This window comes from Dipodomys ordii, unplaced genomic scaffold, assembly GCF_000151885.1.
Source record: "Dipodomys ordii isolate 6190 unplaced genomic scaffold, Dord_2.0 Scaffold230, whole genome shotgun sequence".
NCBI classification, from domain to species: domain Eukaryota; kingdom Metazoa; phylum Chordata; class Mammalia; order Rodentia; family Heteromyidae; genus Dipodomys; species Dipodomys ordii.
Window position 1 is genome coordinate 604,795 of NW_012267446.1, and position 18,744 is coordinate 623,538.

At 40.5% G+C, this 18,744-nt stretch overlaps 1 protein-coding gene across 1 annotated transcript; it reads left to right on the top strand.

Annotated features, from left to right (window-relative positions):
• Positions 1-244: 244 nt before the first annotated feature.
• LOC106000623 (vomeronasal type-2 receptor 116-like) lies at positions 245-17,830 on the top strand. The gene is made up of 8 exons (XM_013035904.1): positions 245-361; positions 406-569; positions 7,631-7,919; positions 8,303-9,112; positions 10,103-10,330; positions 11,328-11,451; positions 13,067-13,959; positions 17,573-17,830. Exons 1-8 carry the CDS (start codon positions 245-247, stop codon positions 17,828-17,830), a joined length of 2,883 nt encoding a protein of 960 aa, XP_012891358.1.
• The last annotated feature ends 914 nt before the right edge of the window (positions 17,831-18,744 follow it).

The following is an 18,744-nucleotide window of genomic DNA, read 5'->3' on the forward strand; positions in this document are numbered from 1 at the left end:
TGCCGCTTCTTTTTCTTTTCAGCTTTTTTTCTCATATAACTTTCCAAACAACTTTACAGGAAGGGAATCCATCTCTGACGTTTTAATATCTAGAGTCCTGGATGAAATCACATCCCTGGGGTGTGGAGAAAAAGATCCTACACATGTTTTCCAACTTTTGTTATTGACCTTGAAGCCAGAACCCAGATGCAGGGCTGGAGGGCAGAGTGGGCTCTGAATTCCTCTAGGACAGTGGAAGAAACTGATGGTGAGTCCCAGTAGTCATCCAGATAACAAGAAGCCACAGAAACTGAAGATCCATTTAGATGCCTACCTGACGCTGCAGGCACAGTCTACAGATGGAATCACAGCTCTGCACAGGGTGCCAGAATGATCCTTGTGGCTCTGACATTGCTTCTCCTCCAGCTTCTGCTTGTGGTCAGTTCCTCTGAAGATGCCAGATGCTTTTCAACAGAGAAATCTGTGGCACACAGTAAGGGAGATGTGGTGATTGCTGGGTTTTTCCCCCTTTATTCTTGGGAATTCATTCGCAACATGAATGACCCTGGTATGCGGCAACAGGGCCATCGGTAAGTGATTTCATGCTTATTTATATTTGCTTTTTTTGTTGGGTTATCAATGAGGATGGGGAGGAGGTTGGATGCATTGATTCTTCTCTGGATCTTGTGCACTGCCATCACCACAGCAGCTCTCCTGTATTTCAGGTTCTCCTGATGAGTATTTTTCTTCCTCCCAGAGGGTAGAGAAGATACTGTTGGTCTTTCATTCCACTCCCCCTTCCCAGGGCTGTCCCAAACACCCCATTACTGTGCCTCTGCTGGCCTTAGCTGCCCTGCCTCAGGGTCAAGGCATGACTCAGATTCAGTACTAAGACAATCCAGCACCATGTCTCCATCCATAGGTCAAAGGCCATAGTCATCTTCAATAAATTCTATTCTTTATATTTTTAAAACTAGGACCAATATTATTACCTTCTTTCAGGAAACATTTCTTAGAACAGACATGCAGTTTCCGCTTTAATAAAGCCTGTTCTTATTTCAGCTGCCAGTCCTATCAGGGTTAAGAGATCTGTCAAAGATTTTTCTTCCCCTTAGCCAATGTGATTTTCCCTTTCACTAATGTTTACCTGCATAGTCTATGATTGTTTTTATATTATTCACATCGGGTTTGCAGCAAAGGTTCTAATTAGGAAAGAACAAAGAAAGAATTTCTAGAAATCCTTGCAGTGTCTTAGTTCTCCCCACAGAGGAAAAAAATGTTCCTGGCAGCACCGACTGCTGAAACACTATTTCAGGGTCAGGGTGACAAGCATTTCCTGGTGTAATTGCCCACATTTGGTGGCAGAGCTGGCCCCCTGAGGAATCAGAGCCCCAGTACTCCTGTCCAGGTCTCAGCCTGTCTCCTACATCATTCCCAGAGCTTTCTCTTCCTTTGTTACTTGTTCTCCACCATCTTTTCAGGCTTACCAATTTTTCCGGCTTACCTATTTTTTTTCCATTCTCATACCTTCCCAAACTAGACACTATAGATACTTTGGTTCATGTGTTTGTTCCAGATGAATCTGTGCTCAGTCCTTGCAGATCTACAGAATTCCCTGTAAGCCAGGGGTGTCACACACATTGTGTTGAAACATGAGGTATGGGACTGGCTCAGGAGAGGAATGCTTTATTCCAGGAAAGTCTTCCCATGGATTTTAGGGCTGACTTAAATGTGGTGTGGAAATAAGTAAGAGAGATTAGTCTAATGCCCAAACATGGTATTCAAAATATATACTTCTGGGAGATGGGAGATTTCAGAGATATCTTCTGTTTTTCCCATTCACTAATTGAGGTGTGTGTGTGTGTGTGTGTGTGTGTGTGTGTGTGTGTGTGTGTATGTACAGGGGCACAGACACACACACATTTTCACAAGCTGGTACACTGGCTTGAAATCATGTCCTGAGCGCTCCCTTAGCATTTTTTCTCTCAAGGGTAGCACTCTACCACTGAATCCAGAGTTCTGCTTCCAGCTTTTGTATGGTTAATTAGAGTCTCACAGACTTTAGTGCCCAAACCCCCTAGAAAACCTTATCCTCACATCTCAGACTTCTTAGTAGCCACAATTGCAGGAATGAGCCACCAGTGCTGATTCATAATTACTTTTTTGATTATAATCATCCCCAGAGTTACATTGTCTAAAAAGAAATTAACAAGGATTCTAAAGGACCATGAGAGGTTAAATTCTCTCTATGAGAATTTCCCCAAACTGATGACATTGTGGTCAGCTCCTGAATCATTGAGTCCTAGGAGAGGTCATAGTTCTGGAACATTCTCGATTCATATTGGCAAGTGATCTGGCCTTGTAAATGTCTCGTGATTACACGAGTCTGCCTTATTTGGCTTTGTGCCTGTCTTTCCAGAAATCCCAGGCAGGATTCGGTTTTACTGAGCCTGTAGACACTTCCAGGATGTCACCGCTAGATGGAGCTCAGGACCAGCTGGAAGTCAGTTGGTGGGGCGATAACTAGCCTCAGTACTAGAGAAAACCCAAAGCAAGCTTAATGACAAATACTCTGTGGTTCTCAAAACCTCAGAGAGGACCCCAATGAGTGGGGTGCTCCTTGAATAGCTCCCAGTGGGGTCATGGGGAGTCCATGTTACAATGTTCTGTCTAGCAATGGCAAGATCTGTGTGCTTCACCTGGCTCTAGTCACAACTATGGCTACCAAACTGGATTACAAGTGTAATACCAACCTGTAGTGTAACCAAATGCAGCTGAAGGTTAGTGAAGTATCCATCTAAAAGTAGGAACTCTTCACTTAGGGTCCGTGACTGTTGTTACAGACTAAGCATTTCCATTCTATATTTTTAGCTCCGTTGTCGAAGGTTAGGTGGCTCTAGCTCTGTGGGTTCATTTCTGGGTCTTCAGTTCTATTCCATTGGTCCTCAGGTCTGTTCTTGTGCTAGTACTAAGCTGCTTGGATTAATATGGCTTTGTAGTAGAGTTTGAAATTTGGAATTACTATTCCTCAAGCACTGCTCTTTCTGCTAAGGATTGTTTTAGCTATTCAGGGTACCTTATTGTTCCCTATGAATTTTTGGATTGATTCTTCTGCTTCATTGAAGAATGAGATTGGAATATTGTTAGGTATGCCATTGAAATTGTAGATAGCCATTGGAAGTATTGCCATTTTCACGATGTTAGTCCTCCCAATCCAGGAGCATGGGAGGTTTTTCCACGTTCTAAATTCTGCTTTAATTTCCTTTTTCAGGTGTTTAAAATTTTCATCATAGAGGTCCTTCACTTCTTTAGTTAATTCCTAGGTATTTTATTTTTCGTGGGGCTATTACAAAAGGAGTTGCTTTCCTGATTTCAGCTGTGCTCTTCTCATTGTTGGCATACAGAAAAACCATTGATTTTTTTATGTAGAAAAGTTCTTTTATTTTAATACATTTTTATGGTAAAAATACTGTACTGAGGGGTTACAGTTACATGAGCAAGGTAATGAGTACATTTTCTATCAAGCATTGTTGCCTCCTCCTTTGTTTTTCCCCTACCATCCCTTCCCTCCCAACACAACAACTATGATCCTGCCCCCAACCCTCCCACCCGTCTAAATTGTAAAGTTCGTTTTTCAACACAGTGTCTTGTACATTTCATTGTTACAATAGTTCAATCTGTATCCCTACTTAAGCATTTTGTTTTGTGCCTTCCCCTCCCCAAATTAGAGAAGTGTATATAAAAGATGCAAGGCACCGACATTGAATTCAATGAAAAGAGGGGTTATACCGTGTGGGAGGAACATACAAAGAAACAAAAAATCATAGGGTACTTTATGACTACCTTAAAATCAATAGCAAGAAAATAAAACCACTTGTGTCCCTATCTTGGGGCTCATTTCACTTAACATCATCTTATATGGTCATATGTACATAACTTTTGACCTTTTCTGCTTGTACTACACATGTACTATTTATTGGAAATAAGGGAAGCCATGAGACCTATGTTTCTTTGGGCCTGGCTTACTTCACTTAATATAATTTTTTTCCAAGTATTCCCATTTCCTAACAAATTGTGCAATGTCATTCTTTCTGATAGAAGCATAGAATTCCATTGTGTGTGTGTGTGTGTGTGTGTGTGTGTGTGTGTGTGTGTGTGTGTATCACATTTTCTTGAACCATTCATCTACTGAGAGGCATCAGGGTTGGTTCCATATCTTAGCTATGGTAAATAATGCTGTTATAAACATAGTTGTGCTGGTACTTTTAGTATGGTCTTGTTTGTGATCATTTGGGTAAATGCCCAAAAATGGGGTATCTGGGTAACCTCCATACTGCTTTTCAAAGTGGTTGAACAAGTTTACAGTCCCACCAACAATGCAGTAGGGTTCCCTACTAGCCATATCTCCTACAGCATCTATTGTTATTAGATTTCTTGATTATAGCCATTTTAACTGGGGTGAGGTGGAATCTCAGTGTTGTTTTGATTTGCATTTCTTTTGTCGCTAGAGAGGTTGAGCATTTCTTCATATGTCTATTGGCCATTCTTATTTCCTCTTCATAGAAGTTTCTCTCTAAGTCTTTAGCCCACTTATTTATCAGACAGTTGTTTCTCTGAGGATTTGTTTTTGGGGAATTTCATTTTTTGAGTTCAAACTATATTTTAGATATGAGAACCTTATCTGTTGTATGATTGGTGAAGATCTTCTCCCAATCCATGGGCTTTCTATTGATATTGTTAGCTATGTCCTTTGCTATGCAGCTCTGAAGCTTCATGCAATCCCATTTGTCTAACATTTCTTAGATTTGTTGTGTTTCTGGGTCTCTATTAAGAAAATTTCAGCCTGTGCCAAGGAGCCCTAGAGTTTCTCCTATTCTTTTCTGTAATGTTTTCAGGGTGTCTGCTTTGACTCCGAGGTCTTTGGTACATTTGGAGTTGATTCTGATACAGGGTGATATATAAGGATCTAACTTTAGTTTTCTACAGGTGTTCAACCACTATTGCCTGCACTACTTACTGAAGAGGCTGTCTTTCTTCCATTCGACTTTTTAGCTCCCTTATTGAAGATTAAATGACTATAGGACTGTGGGTTCATTTCTGTGTTTTCAATTATATTGCATTGGTCCTGTGGTCTGTTATTGTGCCAGGACCAAGCTGCTTTGATTACTATAACTTTGTAGTCGAGTTTGAAATTTGGTATTGATATTCCTCCAGCACCGTTCTTTCTGTTAAGGATCCTTTTTTGCTATTTGGGGTCTTTTATTGTTCCATATGAATTTTTGGATTGCCTCTTCTATTTCCTTGAAGAATGAGGTTGGAATATTGATAGGTATTGCATTGAATTTGTAGATAGCCTTGGGAAGTATTGCCATTTTCACGATGTTGATCCTTCCAATCCAGGAGCATGAGAGGTCTGCCTCTTTCTAAGTTCTGTTTTGATTTCTTTTTTCAGGTTTTTAAGTTTTCATCATAAAGGTCCTTCACTTCTTTGGTTAAGTTAATTCCTATATATTTTATTTTTTGTTGGGCTCTTACGAATGGAGTTGCTTTCCTGATTTCAGGCACGCTTTTCTCATTGTTGGCATACAGAAAAACCATCGATTTTTTGAGGCCTAATTTTATACCCTTCTATTTTGCCAAAGTTATGAATCAGCTTGAGTAATTTGGGATTGTAGTCTGTGAGAATCTTTAAATACAAAATCATGTCATCTGCAAAGAGGGAGAGTTTTACCTCATCTTTCCCTATTTGGATCCCTTTTATGTTTGTATTTTGTCTTATTACTGTAGCTAGACATTCTAATACTAAATTGAAGAGAAGTGGAGAAAGTGGACATCCTTGTCTTGTTCCTGAATTAGAGGAAATGCATTTAGTTTTTCACCATTAAGCATAATGCTGGTTGTAGTTTTGTCATACACAGCCTTTGTGATATTGAGGAATGTTCCATGAATTTCTAGTTTTTCCAAATCTTTCATCAAAAGGGGTGTTGGATCTTGTCAAATGCTTTTCTGCATCTATTTAGGCAGTCATGTGTCCCTTATTCTTGCTCTTGTTGATGTGATGAATTATATTAGTTGATTTGTATATATTGTACCAGTTTTGCATCCCTGAAATGAATCCTGTTTGATCGCAGCATATGATTTTTTGCTGAGTTGTTGAATTCAATTGGCCAAATTTTTGTTGAGAAATTTTGTATCAATATTCATCAAAAAATGGGCCTATAGTTAGCTTTCTTTGATGAATCCCTGCCTGGTTTGGGGATGAGGGTTATGATGGCTTCATAGAAAGATTTGGGAGTGAACTTTGAAGTTTCATTTTCGATTTCATTTAAGAGTTGGAGGAGTATTGGTGTGAGTTCTGCTTTGAATGCCTTGTAGAATCCAGCTGTACAGCTATCCAGTCCTGGGCTTTTCTTGGATTGGAGGTCTCTTCTTTCTGTTTCTATTTTGATGCTTGATATTGGTCTCTTATGTTGGTTGAAATTATCTTGGTTAATTTCAACATGTGTATATTTGCTACAAAACCATTCATTTCTTCCTGAATCTCAAGCTTATTAGCATAAAGTTTTGAAAAGTATTCCCTTATAATGTTCTGATTCTTGGTTGTTTCTGTGGTGATGTTTCCATTCTCATCTCTGAGTTTATTTGGGTGTGTGCTGTTTTTTTGTTGTTGGTGGTTGTGGGGCTTGAACTCTGGGCTTGAGCACTGTCCCTGCGCTCCTCAGGTGAAGGCGAGCATTCTACCACTTGAGCTAATGTGCCACTTCTGGTTTTCTAGTGGTTTATTGGAGATAAGAAAGAGTCTCATGAAATTTCTTGCCTGGGCTGGCTTTGAACAGTGAACCTCAGATTTCAGCCTCCTTAGTAGCTAGGGTTATAGGCACAAGACATCATGCCTGTCTTGTACTCTTCTTATTCTGATAAAATTTGCTCAGGATCTGTCAATTTTGTTAATTTTTTTGAAGAACCAACTCTTTGTTTTGTTGATTCTTTCTATGTTTTTAAAAAATTCTAATTCCTGTAAATCTGATTTAATTTTAATGATTTGTTTTTAGCTTGCTCATTTTCAAGGAGCTTCAGGTGCCTGGTTAAATTGTTTGTTTCAGATTTCTCTAATTTGTTGATGAAGGAACTCAGAGCTATAAACTTGCTTCTGAGTACTTCCTTTGCTATGTCCAAGAGGAGTTGGTAATTTATATATTCATTTTTGTTGAATATCATGAACATTTGAATTTCCTTTCTAATCTCTCCCATGACCCACTGGTGGTACAACTGGAATTGGATTTCTTAAGAATTATTGCATCTACAGACCTATCTCAAGGTACTCAATGACTTGTTTTGTAAGCTGGACAAGTCCCTGTGTCCTATTTATCACTGCTTTTCATATACACCCAGTTGACAGAGAGGAAAACCAGCTCACTCACTGTCTGCAATCTTGGAAGAATAGAATTCTAGTATATGCTGATCAAATCCTGTTTTGGGAGCTGTCCTAATCCTAATTACCTTCTTAAGACTTCAAATTCTTATCCCATGCTCTTTGCAGATAGGTACTAAACAATTAATTTGTGTAGTGACAAGCATTCAATTTAGCAGTCTTGAGATTTCAACTGATCAAATTTGTAATACTCGTTTATATATCCAAATTTCTGTGTAGGCTCAACTTAAAGAAATACCAATTGGTTCTGTCACTGACCCTTGCAGTTGAGGAAATCAACAAGAATCCCCATCTGCTACCCAACATGACCCTGGGGTTTGAGATCTATATTTCACATTATGTAGAAACTGATCTGTTAGAGAATCCACTGACCTTACTGTCTGGGCAAAATAAAAACAGCCCTAATTACACCTGCAGGAGAGACAGCAAAGCTGTAGCAGTACTCACAGGAACCTCCAGCACATCTGTCCCAATTGGGACTCTGCTAGACCTCTACAAACTGCCACAGGTGAGTTTGGGAGGGGTGGGGAGATGGGAAGGCATGTTCCCTTTGTCCCTGATGTCAACAGGCTGAAGAAGGTGAAGGGAAGAAGTGATATTATGAACCTCTCTTGTTGGATGACCTCAATGGAAAAGAGGCCCAAAATTGCATGGTGCATCCATATTAGGTTTATTGGAAGAGATAAAAAAAGAGTTTATAAGAGAGTAAAGAATGACCCCAGGATCTGAGCCTGATCCATATATTTCTACAAAAATCTTGGAAAGTGAAAGATAACTTTACATATAGGATAAGCAAATCTCTCCCATCATGGCTAGCTGTTTTTTAGTTCATATCAGGACTTAACCTCTGACTTTGACCATTCTCTTCCTATTACCTTTTTCCCTTTTTAGTTCACCTTTGGGTCTTTTGATCCTCTCCTGAGTGACCATGGACAGTTTGGTACTGTCTATCAGATGGCTGCCAAGGACTCAGCTCTAGCCCTGGCCATGGTCTCCTTGATACTTCATTTTAGCTGGTCCTGGGTGGGACTGTTCATCACCGAAGATGACTATGGTGTGTGGTTCCTCTCAGAATTGAGAAAAGAGATGGGCAAGAATGGAGTCTGTTTTGCCTTTGCAAACACAATCACATACAATGCCATGCCAAATTTTGCAAATGATGCATTGATACATGGCCAGATTACAGAATCATCAACCAATGTGATTATCATTCATGGAGACAGTGAATTTCTACTAAGCTTTATTCTTAAATTAGGGGATTTTTTAATTACAGGGAAAGTCTGGGTCATGAACTCACCCTATGATGATGTGACCCTCAGTAAAAGGTATTTCCTGCTAGACACCTTTCATGCACCTCTCATCTTTTCTCCCCACCATGGGAATATTTCTGGGTTCACCAGTTTGATCCCATCAGCTGAGTATTCCAAGAACTCAGAAGATATTTCCAAACCTAGCTTATGGATTCAGGCTGTTCAGTGCATACTGATTAAGTCTGACTGTACAAAATTGGGGCACTGTTTGTATAATACCACACTGGATTGGTTGCTGAGGCACATTTTTGACACGGCCGTGTCAGAAGAGAGTTACAACATTTATAATGCCGTGCATGCCGTGGCCCATGCCCTGCACATGATGCTTCTTCATCACACAGAAGAACCTCCAGCCCACAATAAGCAACCAAAGGCATTTCTCTCTTCACAGGTAATGATTTATCTTTTGAGTGCTCTAGGGACAGTTACTTTCTAGAACCTTTCATAGCGGATGGATTTAAGTAGTCTGGCTCCTTTTTGGAAAGTACAAGGTGCAATGGGCCCATCATGCTCCCCATGAAGTAACCATACAGCTGCTTGACAACATTCTTGAATAACATTGCATCTTTGATTAGGAAATGCTGTGTCTTCTTTCCCCATCCTCACTTTGTGTGGTATAAGCTTTTCCTTTTCAATAGTACAAATCTAAATTTTCCTTGTAACTGATTAAAATAAAAGGTCAAGGTTGACTAGTACTTGAAAACCTTAAGATTTTCTGGGCACAAAAATCTCACACATGGGAATGATTCCAGACTACTGAGGGGCTGGGATTTGAAGATTTCAATTCAAAGCCAACCTAAGCACAGACTTTCATGAGAAACTAATCTCCAGGTAACACCAAAAAGGTATAAGTGGAGCTGTGGCTCTAGTAGAAGCTTGCTAGCCATGAGAAAGAAAACAAAAACAAATAAAACCCTCAAGTTGAGTGCCAGGTACTGTTTTTAAGACCTAGGATAGGCACACATACATGCCATAAACTAAGTCATGCTTAAGGTAAGCTTTCATAGTTGCCATAAATATTCTATGACTATTTAGTTTTTTAGCCTAATTTTTCAGATGGGCTCTCGGATCACATTCATAAAATAAGTGGTTGTGGTTTTCTGGAGAGAGGCAGTGGAGGTTTGTATGATTATATCTCATTATTAGGTGGATGTGGCTGGAGTTTTAATCTTTTAAATTTGGGTCTCTTCATCCTATACTGGGTTACCAGGTTTAGAATCTTGGGACATTTCAGTCCTCTACAAGTCTGCATTTGCTCCACTTGATTGGAATCCTGTGCTGTGTGTGAATTGTGTGGTGGGAATGAAAGCTAATCAGTCTGTTATAATGGGTTACTGTGGTCACTCTGGGAAGCACATCAACCTAGGGTAATGTCTTTTAGCTGCATCCCTTTTTGAAGAAGATCCAATTTACCAATACAGTTGGAGAACAAGTGGTTTTGGATGAGGAAAGGAAATTGGAGGCAGAGTACGATATTGTGAACTTTTGGAATTTTCCAGAAGGTCTGGGACAAAGGGTGAAAGTTGGCAAGTTTTCTCCATCTAGGCCACATGGTCAACGACTTATTTTATTTGAAAATCTGATAGAGTGGCCCATAGGAATTACCAAGGTGGGTCATTTCTACGTTTTTCACTCTCTCCTTTTCGTTTTTAAAGAAATACATTATTATGAAGTAGATGTAGAAAGAGCTTACAATTTCCTAAGTCAGGTTATGAGTACAATGTTTTTTTGACAAAGTCCTCACATCTTTGTTTCTCCCACAGAGTTGATTTTTTGTAACCATAATGTGATAATCTATGTATAAATAAGCAATAAACTCTTCCCATTTTAAGCTGTTCCCCTAACCTATGGCTCCATGGTGTACATGTCACAACTTTCTATTTCTGGAATTTGCTTACTAATTGACTCAGGGATGGAATAGGAGAACATTTAATTACCAATATGTTATTAAATGATTGCATATTCTCTATCATGGAAGAGAAATGACACCTGTTAATCAGCATTCTAACATTGTAAAAAAAACCTGAGAAAATTAAATGAGAGAACAGAAAGGTTTGCTTTGCTCCTGCCTGCAGATTTCAGCCCATGGTCTGGTAGACTGCTGCTTTTGAGTCTGTGGTGAGACAGAACATAAAGGAAGTTGCATCTGCCAGTGGCAACTGGGAAAACAGAAAGAGATGTGAATGGTCCCTGGTATCACCAGCCCCTTTCAAAGGGATTTGCCATGCTTTAGACAATGGTTTTGAAGTTTCACTGAGTGATTTTCCTCTTCTGTTCTCCATATGTTCTCAGAGGACTAAGAGAGAAGACACATCATGACCTGAATTCAAGAATGTGATACAGGATTTATTCCTGTTTCCTAATTTCCTACATATTAACTCCACCTTTTCCAGGAACAATCACATCACATATCACAAAGGGCTGAGGTTCAAGCCCTAACATAGTCTTAGAGTGATCTTATATGAAAGTGTAAGACAATTCAATTGATTCATTGGCTATATGGATACAGATATTATGCCTTCTAATGATTTTTTTAAAGCACTGGAGTGTCTAGGATGTCTGGTTACAGGAAGAATAGTCATTAATACTCATCTGAATTTCTTCAGACTCCTCAGTCTGTCTGCAGTGAGAGCTGTGGCCCTGGATTCAGGAAGGCCCCTCGGGAAGGAAAGGCTCCATGTTGCTTTGACTGTACTTCTTGCCCAGCGAGTGAGATGTCTAATGGAACAGGTGAGTCTGTGACTTACACAGAAATTCCTCATCTCCCTCTCCTTACTTACAGTCCATGCATGACAATAGAAAGCTCTACAGTAACATGGCAGGAACAGACATGTGCCTTCACTTAGAGTTCTATGACTACCATTGACCATCAGTCTCCTTGGAATACCTGGATCCGCTGGTCTGCGATTACATATTCGATTTCATTTTCTAGTCTATTACAGGCTTTGATTACAAAATACCCCTCTCCTCAGTCACATTATCTTGGATTTAAACACAATATCAAGTACCAAGCCTTGATGCTCCAAAAGAGGTGGAAGCTGGGAGCTGGTGGCTCACCCTTGTAATCCTAGCTACTCGATAGGATGAGATCTAAGGTTTATAATTCAAAGCCATTGCAGGCAGGAAAGTCCTTGAGACTCTTATCTCCAATAAACCACCAGAAAACCAGAAGTGGCCCTGTGGCTCAAGTGGTAGAGCACTGTCCTTGAGCTGAAGAGCTCAGGAACAGTACCCAGGCCGAGTTCAAGCTCCACGACCGACCAGAACAAAAAAAGATTGGATATTATAGTGGAGTTGTGGGTCTAACACAGCCTTTCCTTTCTGAGGGCCCAGCATTGCTCTTCCTTTTAAATTAAATTTTATTTTTCATTTGTAATACCTAAGTAATACCAGGAGCTTGGTATGATTATTCCATACCTGACACTGGCACTAATTTGACTAGCAACAACTCAAATATACTTCACACAGAACTAGTACTATCTGCATCTGATTTGTCTTCTACCTCCTCCAGCTCATCCTCCCCAGATCCCCCATTATCCCTTGAGTGTCATTGTTCTTCTCATGGAACAAATACTCAGGAAGTTTGTGGGTTTTTTTGTAAGGAGTAGGTTGTGGTGTGGTGTAGACAGTCCTGTTAAAACTGACTTGAGTGGGCTGATTCTATGCTTTCCATTATTTCTTGACTAAATAGCAGACCGTCAGAGTGATATAATCTCTCTATAATGTAGGCACATAATGCCAGGGGAATGTAGCTCATACCAGTAATCCTAACTACTAAAGAGGTTAAAATCTGAGAACGAAGGACAGATTCAATCCTGGGAAGGAAAGTTAATCATCAAAAGAGCTAGATGAGGAGATGTGGCTCAAGTAGTAGAAACATAGTCGTGAACAAAAATACTCCAAAAATGGCCCAGGTCTAGAGTCAAACACTTGACTGAAGAAAGAAAAAAGAAAGAGAGAAAGGAAGAAAGAAAGAATAAAAAGAGAAAGGAAGAAAGGAACAAGGGAAGAAGGGATGAAGGAAGGGAGGAAGGTAAGGAAAAGGGAAGGAGAGAAAAAGGAGGGAGGGAGGAAGAAAGGAAGGAGGGAAAGAAGAAAGAAAGAAAGGATGAAAGGAAGAAGAAAGGATGGAAGAAGGAAGAGGGAGGGAGGGATGGGAAGAAGAAATATAAGAAAGTAAGAGAATTCAACTTCAATTATTTTGTATTGAAAATTATTCTATTTGATACTGAAAGCAATACAGATTAAAGTATGAATCAGGTCAGGTGAGCTTCTTGAGTGGAGGGGGATGAGAGGAAAGAGAAATACTGAACCAAGACTAATAGTGATTCTCACCCCTCACCAGACATGGAGCAGTGTGTGAAGTGTCCAGATCATCAGTATGCCAATACCGAAAGAAACCACTGCCTGATGAAAACTGAAAGCTTCCTGGCTTACGAAGACCCCTTGGGCATGGCTTTGGCTTGCACGGCTCTCTGCTTCTCTGCACTCACAGCTGCGGTTCTTGGGGTGTTTATCAAGCACCAAGACACCCCCATTGTCAAAGCCAATAACCGGGCCCTCAGCTACATCCTGCTCATCTCCCTCACCTGCTGCTTCCTCTGCTCCTTGTTGTTCCTTGGTCGTCCACACACAGCCACTTGCATCCTCCAGCACACCACATTTGCAGTGGTCTTCACCGTGGCTGTCTCCACTGTCCTGGCCAAAACCATCACAGTGGTTCTGGCCTTCACGCTCACTGCTCCAGGGAGAAGCACCAGGCAGTGGCTGGTGTTCTGGGCTCCTAATCTCATCATCCCCATCTGCACCCTCATCCAGGTGACCCTCTGTGGCCTGTGGCTGGGAACCTCTCCTCCCTTTGTGGATACAGACACACTCTCTGAACATGGCAACATCATCATCCTGTGCAACAAGGGCTCCCTCACCGCCTTCTATTGTGTCCTGGGATACCTTGGCTCTCTGGCCCTGGCCAGCTTCATTATGGCTTTCCTGGCCAGGAACCTGCCTGATACCTTCAATGAAGCCAAGTTTCTGACCTTCAGCATGCTGGTGTTCTGCAGTGTGTGGGTCACCTTCTTGCCTGTCTACCACAGTGCCAAGGGGAAGGTCATGGTAGCTCTAGAGATCTTCTCCATCTTGGCCTCCAGTGCAGGCCTCTTATGTTGCATCTTTGCCCCTAAGTGCTATATTATCTTGATAAGGCCTGAGAGAAATTCTTTTCAGAAGAGCTCACAATATGTAAGAAATAAACCTTAACATGAATGTAAGTGTTGCCTAAATGAATTAGAGGATCTGATACCAATCATACTATTTTGGCAGTCAAAATATAATTTGAGGAAGTTTTGGACAAAAAAGTTACTCTTCCTCATTTCACTGTTATGTTAGAGTCACATCAAGTTTCCACCAAGACCTTCTAAATGTGCATTTTATCCTAGATATTCTATGCTTCCTCCAATGCAATGTACCTTTCTTCTTTAACATACATTATCTACTCTGCTTTTTCTTTTTCCTTTCCTGTCTCAATGACTCTTTCTACATAAGCTATATCACTGCTTGAGTATCACTATATTGGTAAGTCTACTAATTTGTGAACATTTATCTTGGTGAAAGTTTGCATGCTTATATTGCTATAACTCCAGTACATTTTCTGTCCTAGTTCTGTGTTTCTTTTGACATATTTACTCATTTGCCATATTACTTTGTGTGTTTCTGTAGATAATCTCTCACTGTCTTTCTCATCCTTCCTTTAGAATTTTAGAATGACAGACCCTAAGCATCCTGAATGGTAGCAGAGAAACAGAATAATCTATCATAAGAGAAAAAGATCCCCAAAGAGAGGACAAAAACATTAGATAGGCCCAGACTCAGTTATCTGCCAATGTTCTTTAAGAGTCTATGAGAACTGTAATGATTCAACAGTTTAGAGGAGGCCCTGAAGAAATCAGAAATGTTCAAGAGCTTCAAGGAACCTTGTCATGTCACCACCATATTCTACAGCCATGAGGAGGTCAAAGGACAAGCAAGCACGTGTCTCTGAGTCCAGAGATCTTGACATCATTCAATACTATAGCTGTGGCTGAGTGCAGTGAGCTCACCCACACTTGCAAGACAGAGATACACACAACACTGTCTCTAATTCTGCTGGGCCATTCCTGGAGGGCAGAAAAGCATCTGCATAAAGGCAGAAATGTCTGAAAGCCACACAAACTATTCCCAATTACAGTGAATCAAAGAAGACAGTGCTTATGTAATCACTACTATTGTTGAACAAGTATGCATTGTTGGAAAAGGTGATTGAGGATTTCGCTCCAATAAAGCTTTAATGAGAACCTCACCATCATAACAAAACAAAATATATGTTAGACTACCATGTCAAATGTCTGCATCAAACTATAAAGATTATTATCAGTTGCATAATAGAGAAGTAAGAACAAGAAAACTTCAGATCCAATCATATTTTTGCCCTTTAGGAAGTCTAAACTTACCATTTTATATATTTTACATTCATCACACTCCAGCAGCAAAAGATACCTGCTCTTGGATTCTCAAGGAAACAAAATGGATGTTTACTTGTCAAAGGGACAACCTACCACAATTATCCTGATCTCATGCCTCATGTTCATAAGCAGTGAGCCCAATACAAATGTATCTGTAATAGTTTTAGTGTAAACACTTACAAGTTACATTAAAATAGCTTACACTTAGCCAAGCACCAGTGCCTCAGGCTTGTAATCTTAGCTACTCAGTAAGCTTATATGTAAGAACCAGGGTTACAAGCCATTGTGGAGCAGAAAAGGTAATGAGTCTTTTAACTCCAATTAACCTCCATAAGATAAAAATGTATCTGTGGTTCAAGTAGTGGAGTGCTACCTTTCTGTGCCTGCACAGACACACACACACACACACACACACACACACACACACACACACAAATGCTCAGGAACAACACCCAGAGCCTGAGCTCAACTCTCAGAACCAGTACACACACAGAAAAAAAAAGGAAAACAAACCTCAAGTGGCAATGGTGTATTTATGTTAGAGTACAGAAAGATAAAGTATATGAATGAACGAGCAACACATAACTTAGAGGTTATATCTGGGCAAAAATAGGAATGTCTGAATAATGCCATCGATTTTGTTTTATTGGCTGAGGTTCTTATCTAAAACATCATTGAGACCATCTCTTTGCAGTCTAAAGGGAAGAGTTTAATGTTGTTTTTGGAAGCTCTCAATAGGAAATGAAACTAGTATAGGAAAAAAGTAAAAAATCTGCTCACTCATTCTGATAACCTAACACCACTAAGAGTTTATAAAACTTGATGAACTGTGGTGAAAGGTTTTTTACAGAGCTGTCCTACCTTCCCAAAACTATTGTGTTAGGCTTTATGATTAAGAGATGATATTCCCAAGAGTCCTTCACACATCAATACATCAGTATTTACTAGGTTAAGCTGCTTCTGTCTTTAGTGATGACCAACGGGTAAAGAACCAAAGATTTTTTCAAGCCTGGTGCCCACTGAAAGCTCAGCATCTGTCCTCAGGACTCACAGACCAGGAGCTGGCCAGTGCCAGCCTCTGTCCCTGAGGATACAAACATGGAACCCACACCTGTCCTGGAGAAGCTCAGGTGAAGGAGGGAAAGCATGGGCTCATCATTGAATGTCATATGACCTTGGAAAAAAATCAATGCCCAGAGCTCACATCCAGCCAACTGGTGCATTGTATTGGACCAAGTCTCTAAAGATCTCCAAACATTAGTAGAAGAACAAGAGAAGAAAGATGAACACCCACAATATTTTGGGGGAAGGATCTTTAAGTTACTCCAGCAAAAGGTCGTGTGTCCTTTCATCCACTGCTTTATTTTTCTGTTTATTTTTTAATATACAGTAGTATTCCATCACTATTTCTATAGGTCTAATTTCCATTCCATAAATGTGTTACTATTTTAAACATACTAAAATCATGAGTAATATGTATTAACTTTTCACACTCTTATGAAAATATTATACACACCATTTTTTTTCAGTTACATGACAGTGGCTTCCTTAGTAGGCTGTGATCTGAGGATCAAAGTTCAAAAGTAGCCTGGGCAGAAAAGCCCTTAAGACCCCATCCCTAGCAAAAATGTTGGGGTGCGGGCATATCTCAAATGGTAAAGTGCCAGCAGTGAACAAGAAAGCCAAGAATGAGAGAGCATGAAGCACTAACGCATAGAATTCCATTGTGTCTGTATACCACATCTTCTTTATCTGTTCATCCACTGAGGGGCATCTGGGTTGGTTCAATATCTTAGCTATGGCAAATAATGCTGTAATAAACATGGTTGTACTGGTAGCTTTAGTAAGGCTGTGGTCATTTGGGTAAGTGTCCAGAAGTGGAATGGATGGGATGTACTTTATCTAAACCATATTATTTTGGTGGTCCTAGGTGTTGAACTCAGAATGTTGTGCTTGCTAGACATGGACAATATTTCTGTATCTCTCCCCAGGTGTCAGAGTAGCCCAGAAGTGACCAGGCTTTCCTTGGCAGAACCCTTCTCTGTGTTGGGGAGGTCTTTGACTGGACCCCAATAATTGCCACTGTGCCTTTCTCACTATTGCATACCTTGACCTTTTGACCTTCACCTGGCATCCTCTGAGGCCATCCATATGAATCATCCTTAGTGGCTTTCATATATTGCCACTTCTTTTTCTTTTCAACTTTTCCCCACACAACTTTCCAAACAACTTTACAGGAAAGGAATCCATCCTTGGAGTTTGAACATATAGAGTCCTGGATGAAATCAGAGGCCTGAGGATGTGGAGAAAGAGATGCTACACATATTTTCCAACTTTTGTTTTTGACCTTGAAGCCAGACCCCAGATACAGGGCTGGAGGGCAGAATGGACTCTGTATTTCTCTAGGACAGTGGAAAAGGCCGGTGGTGTGTCCCAGTGGCCATCCAGGTAACAAAAAGCCACAGAAACTGAAGATCCATTTAGACACCCGCTTGATTCTGCAGGCTCAGTTTGCAGCCAGAATTGCAGCTTCAGGCCAAAGCAGCAGCAATGTTCCCTGTGGCTCTGACACTGCTTCTCCTCCAGAATCTGGTCCTGGTCAATTCCTGTGAAGATGCCAGAGGCATCTCTGGCACACAGCAGGGAAGATGTGGAGATTGCTGAGTTTTTCCCCCTTTATTCTTGGGAATTTGTTCACAACATGAATGACCTTGCAGTGTAAGTGATTTCTTGGGTTTTCTTAAAATTTGCATTTTCTGTTTGGTTATCAGTCGGGGGGGGCGGGGGAAGGTTGAATGCATCCCTTAATGTTCTCTGTATCTTCAACACTGCCTTCACCAGAACAGCTCTACTTTATTTCAGGTTTTCCTGATGAATATTTTTCTGCTTTCCAAAGGGTGCAGAGGTTTCCCCTTTTCCAGGGCTATCCCGACCCCCCCACCATCAAGGTGACTCCTTCAGCCTGACCTGTCCTGGGTCAGGGTCAATGAATTGACCAAGAGTTCATACTAGAAAAACACACTAAAGTTCAGTGTCCCTGTCCATAGGTCAATGGCCAGGGAATCTTCAATCAATTTTGTCCTTATACTTTTACTTATACTTCAAGGCAACATTTCTTAGGATAGACATGCAGTTTCTGCTTCTGGGGTTATTTCATGTCAGCAAAGCTCTGGGAATGAGGAGCTGCTGGTCAGATCAGGAATAAGATATGCATGACACATTTTATTTTTTTCCCCTTAACTAATGTAAGTGAGCCTCTGCCCTGCAGTCCTTATCTTGGCCTGTCTCCTCTGTCATTCTCAGAAGCTCTGGTTCTATTCCTTGTTCTCTGACATCTTTCCAGGCTTATCTATGTTCCTGATGCTCATAATTTCCTAAACTGGATTTGAGTTTTTTTTCCAAATGTATTGTACACACTTTGATTCATGCATTTGAAACTGGATTTGAGTTTTTTTCCAAGTGTATTGTACACACTTTGATTCATGCATTTGACTCAGATGAGCTCACTACTTTCAGCTGTACAGAA

What these genes read in the sequence shown, in the direction of transcription:
- LOC106000623 (XM_013035904.1), top strand. Translation starts at nt 245, where the DNA reads ATGGTGAGTCCCAGTAGTCATCCAGATAACAAGAAGCCACAGAAACTG. An exon ending in ATGCGGCAACAGGGCCATCG is followed by an intron (nt 570 to 7,630) that starts GTAAGTGATTTC and finishes ATTTCTGTGTAG; the next exon opens with GCTCAACTTAAAGAAATACC. An exon ending in ACCTCTACAAACTGCCACAG is followed by an intron (nt 7,920 to 8,302) that starts GTGAGTTTGGGA and finishes TTCCCTTTTTAG; the next exon opens with TTCACCTTTGGGTCTTTTGA.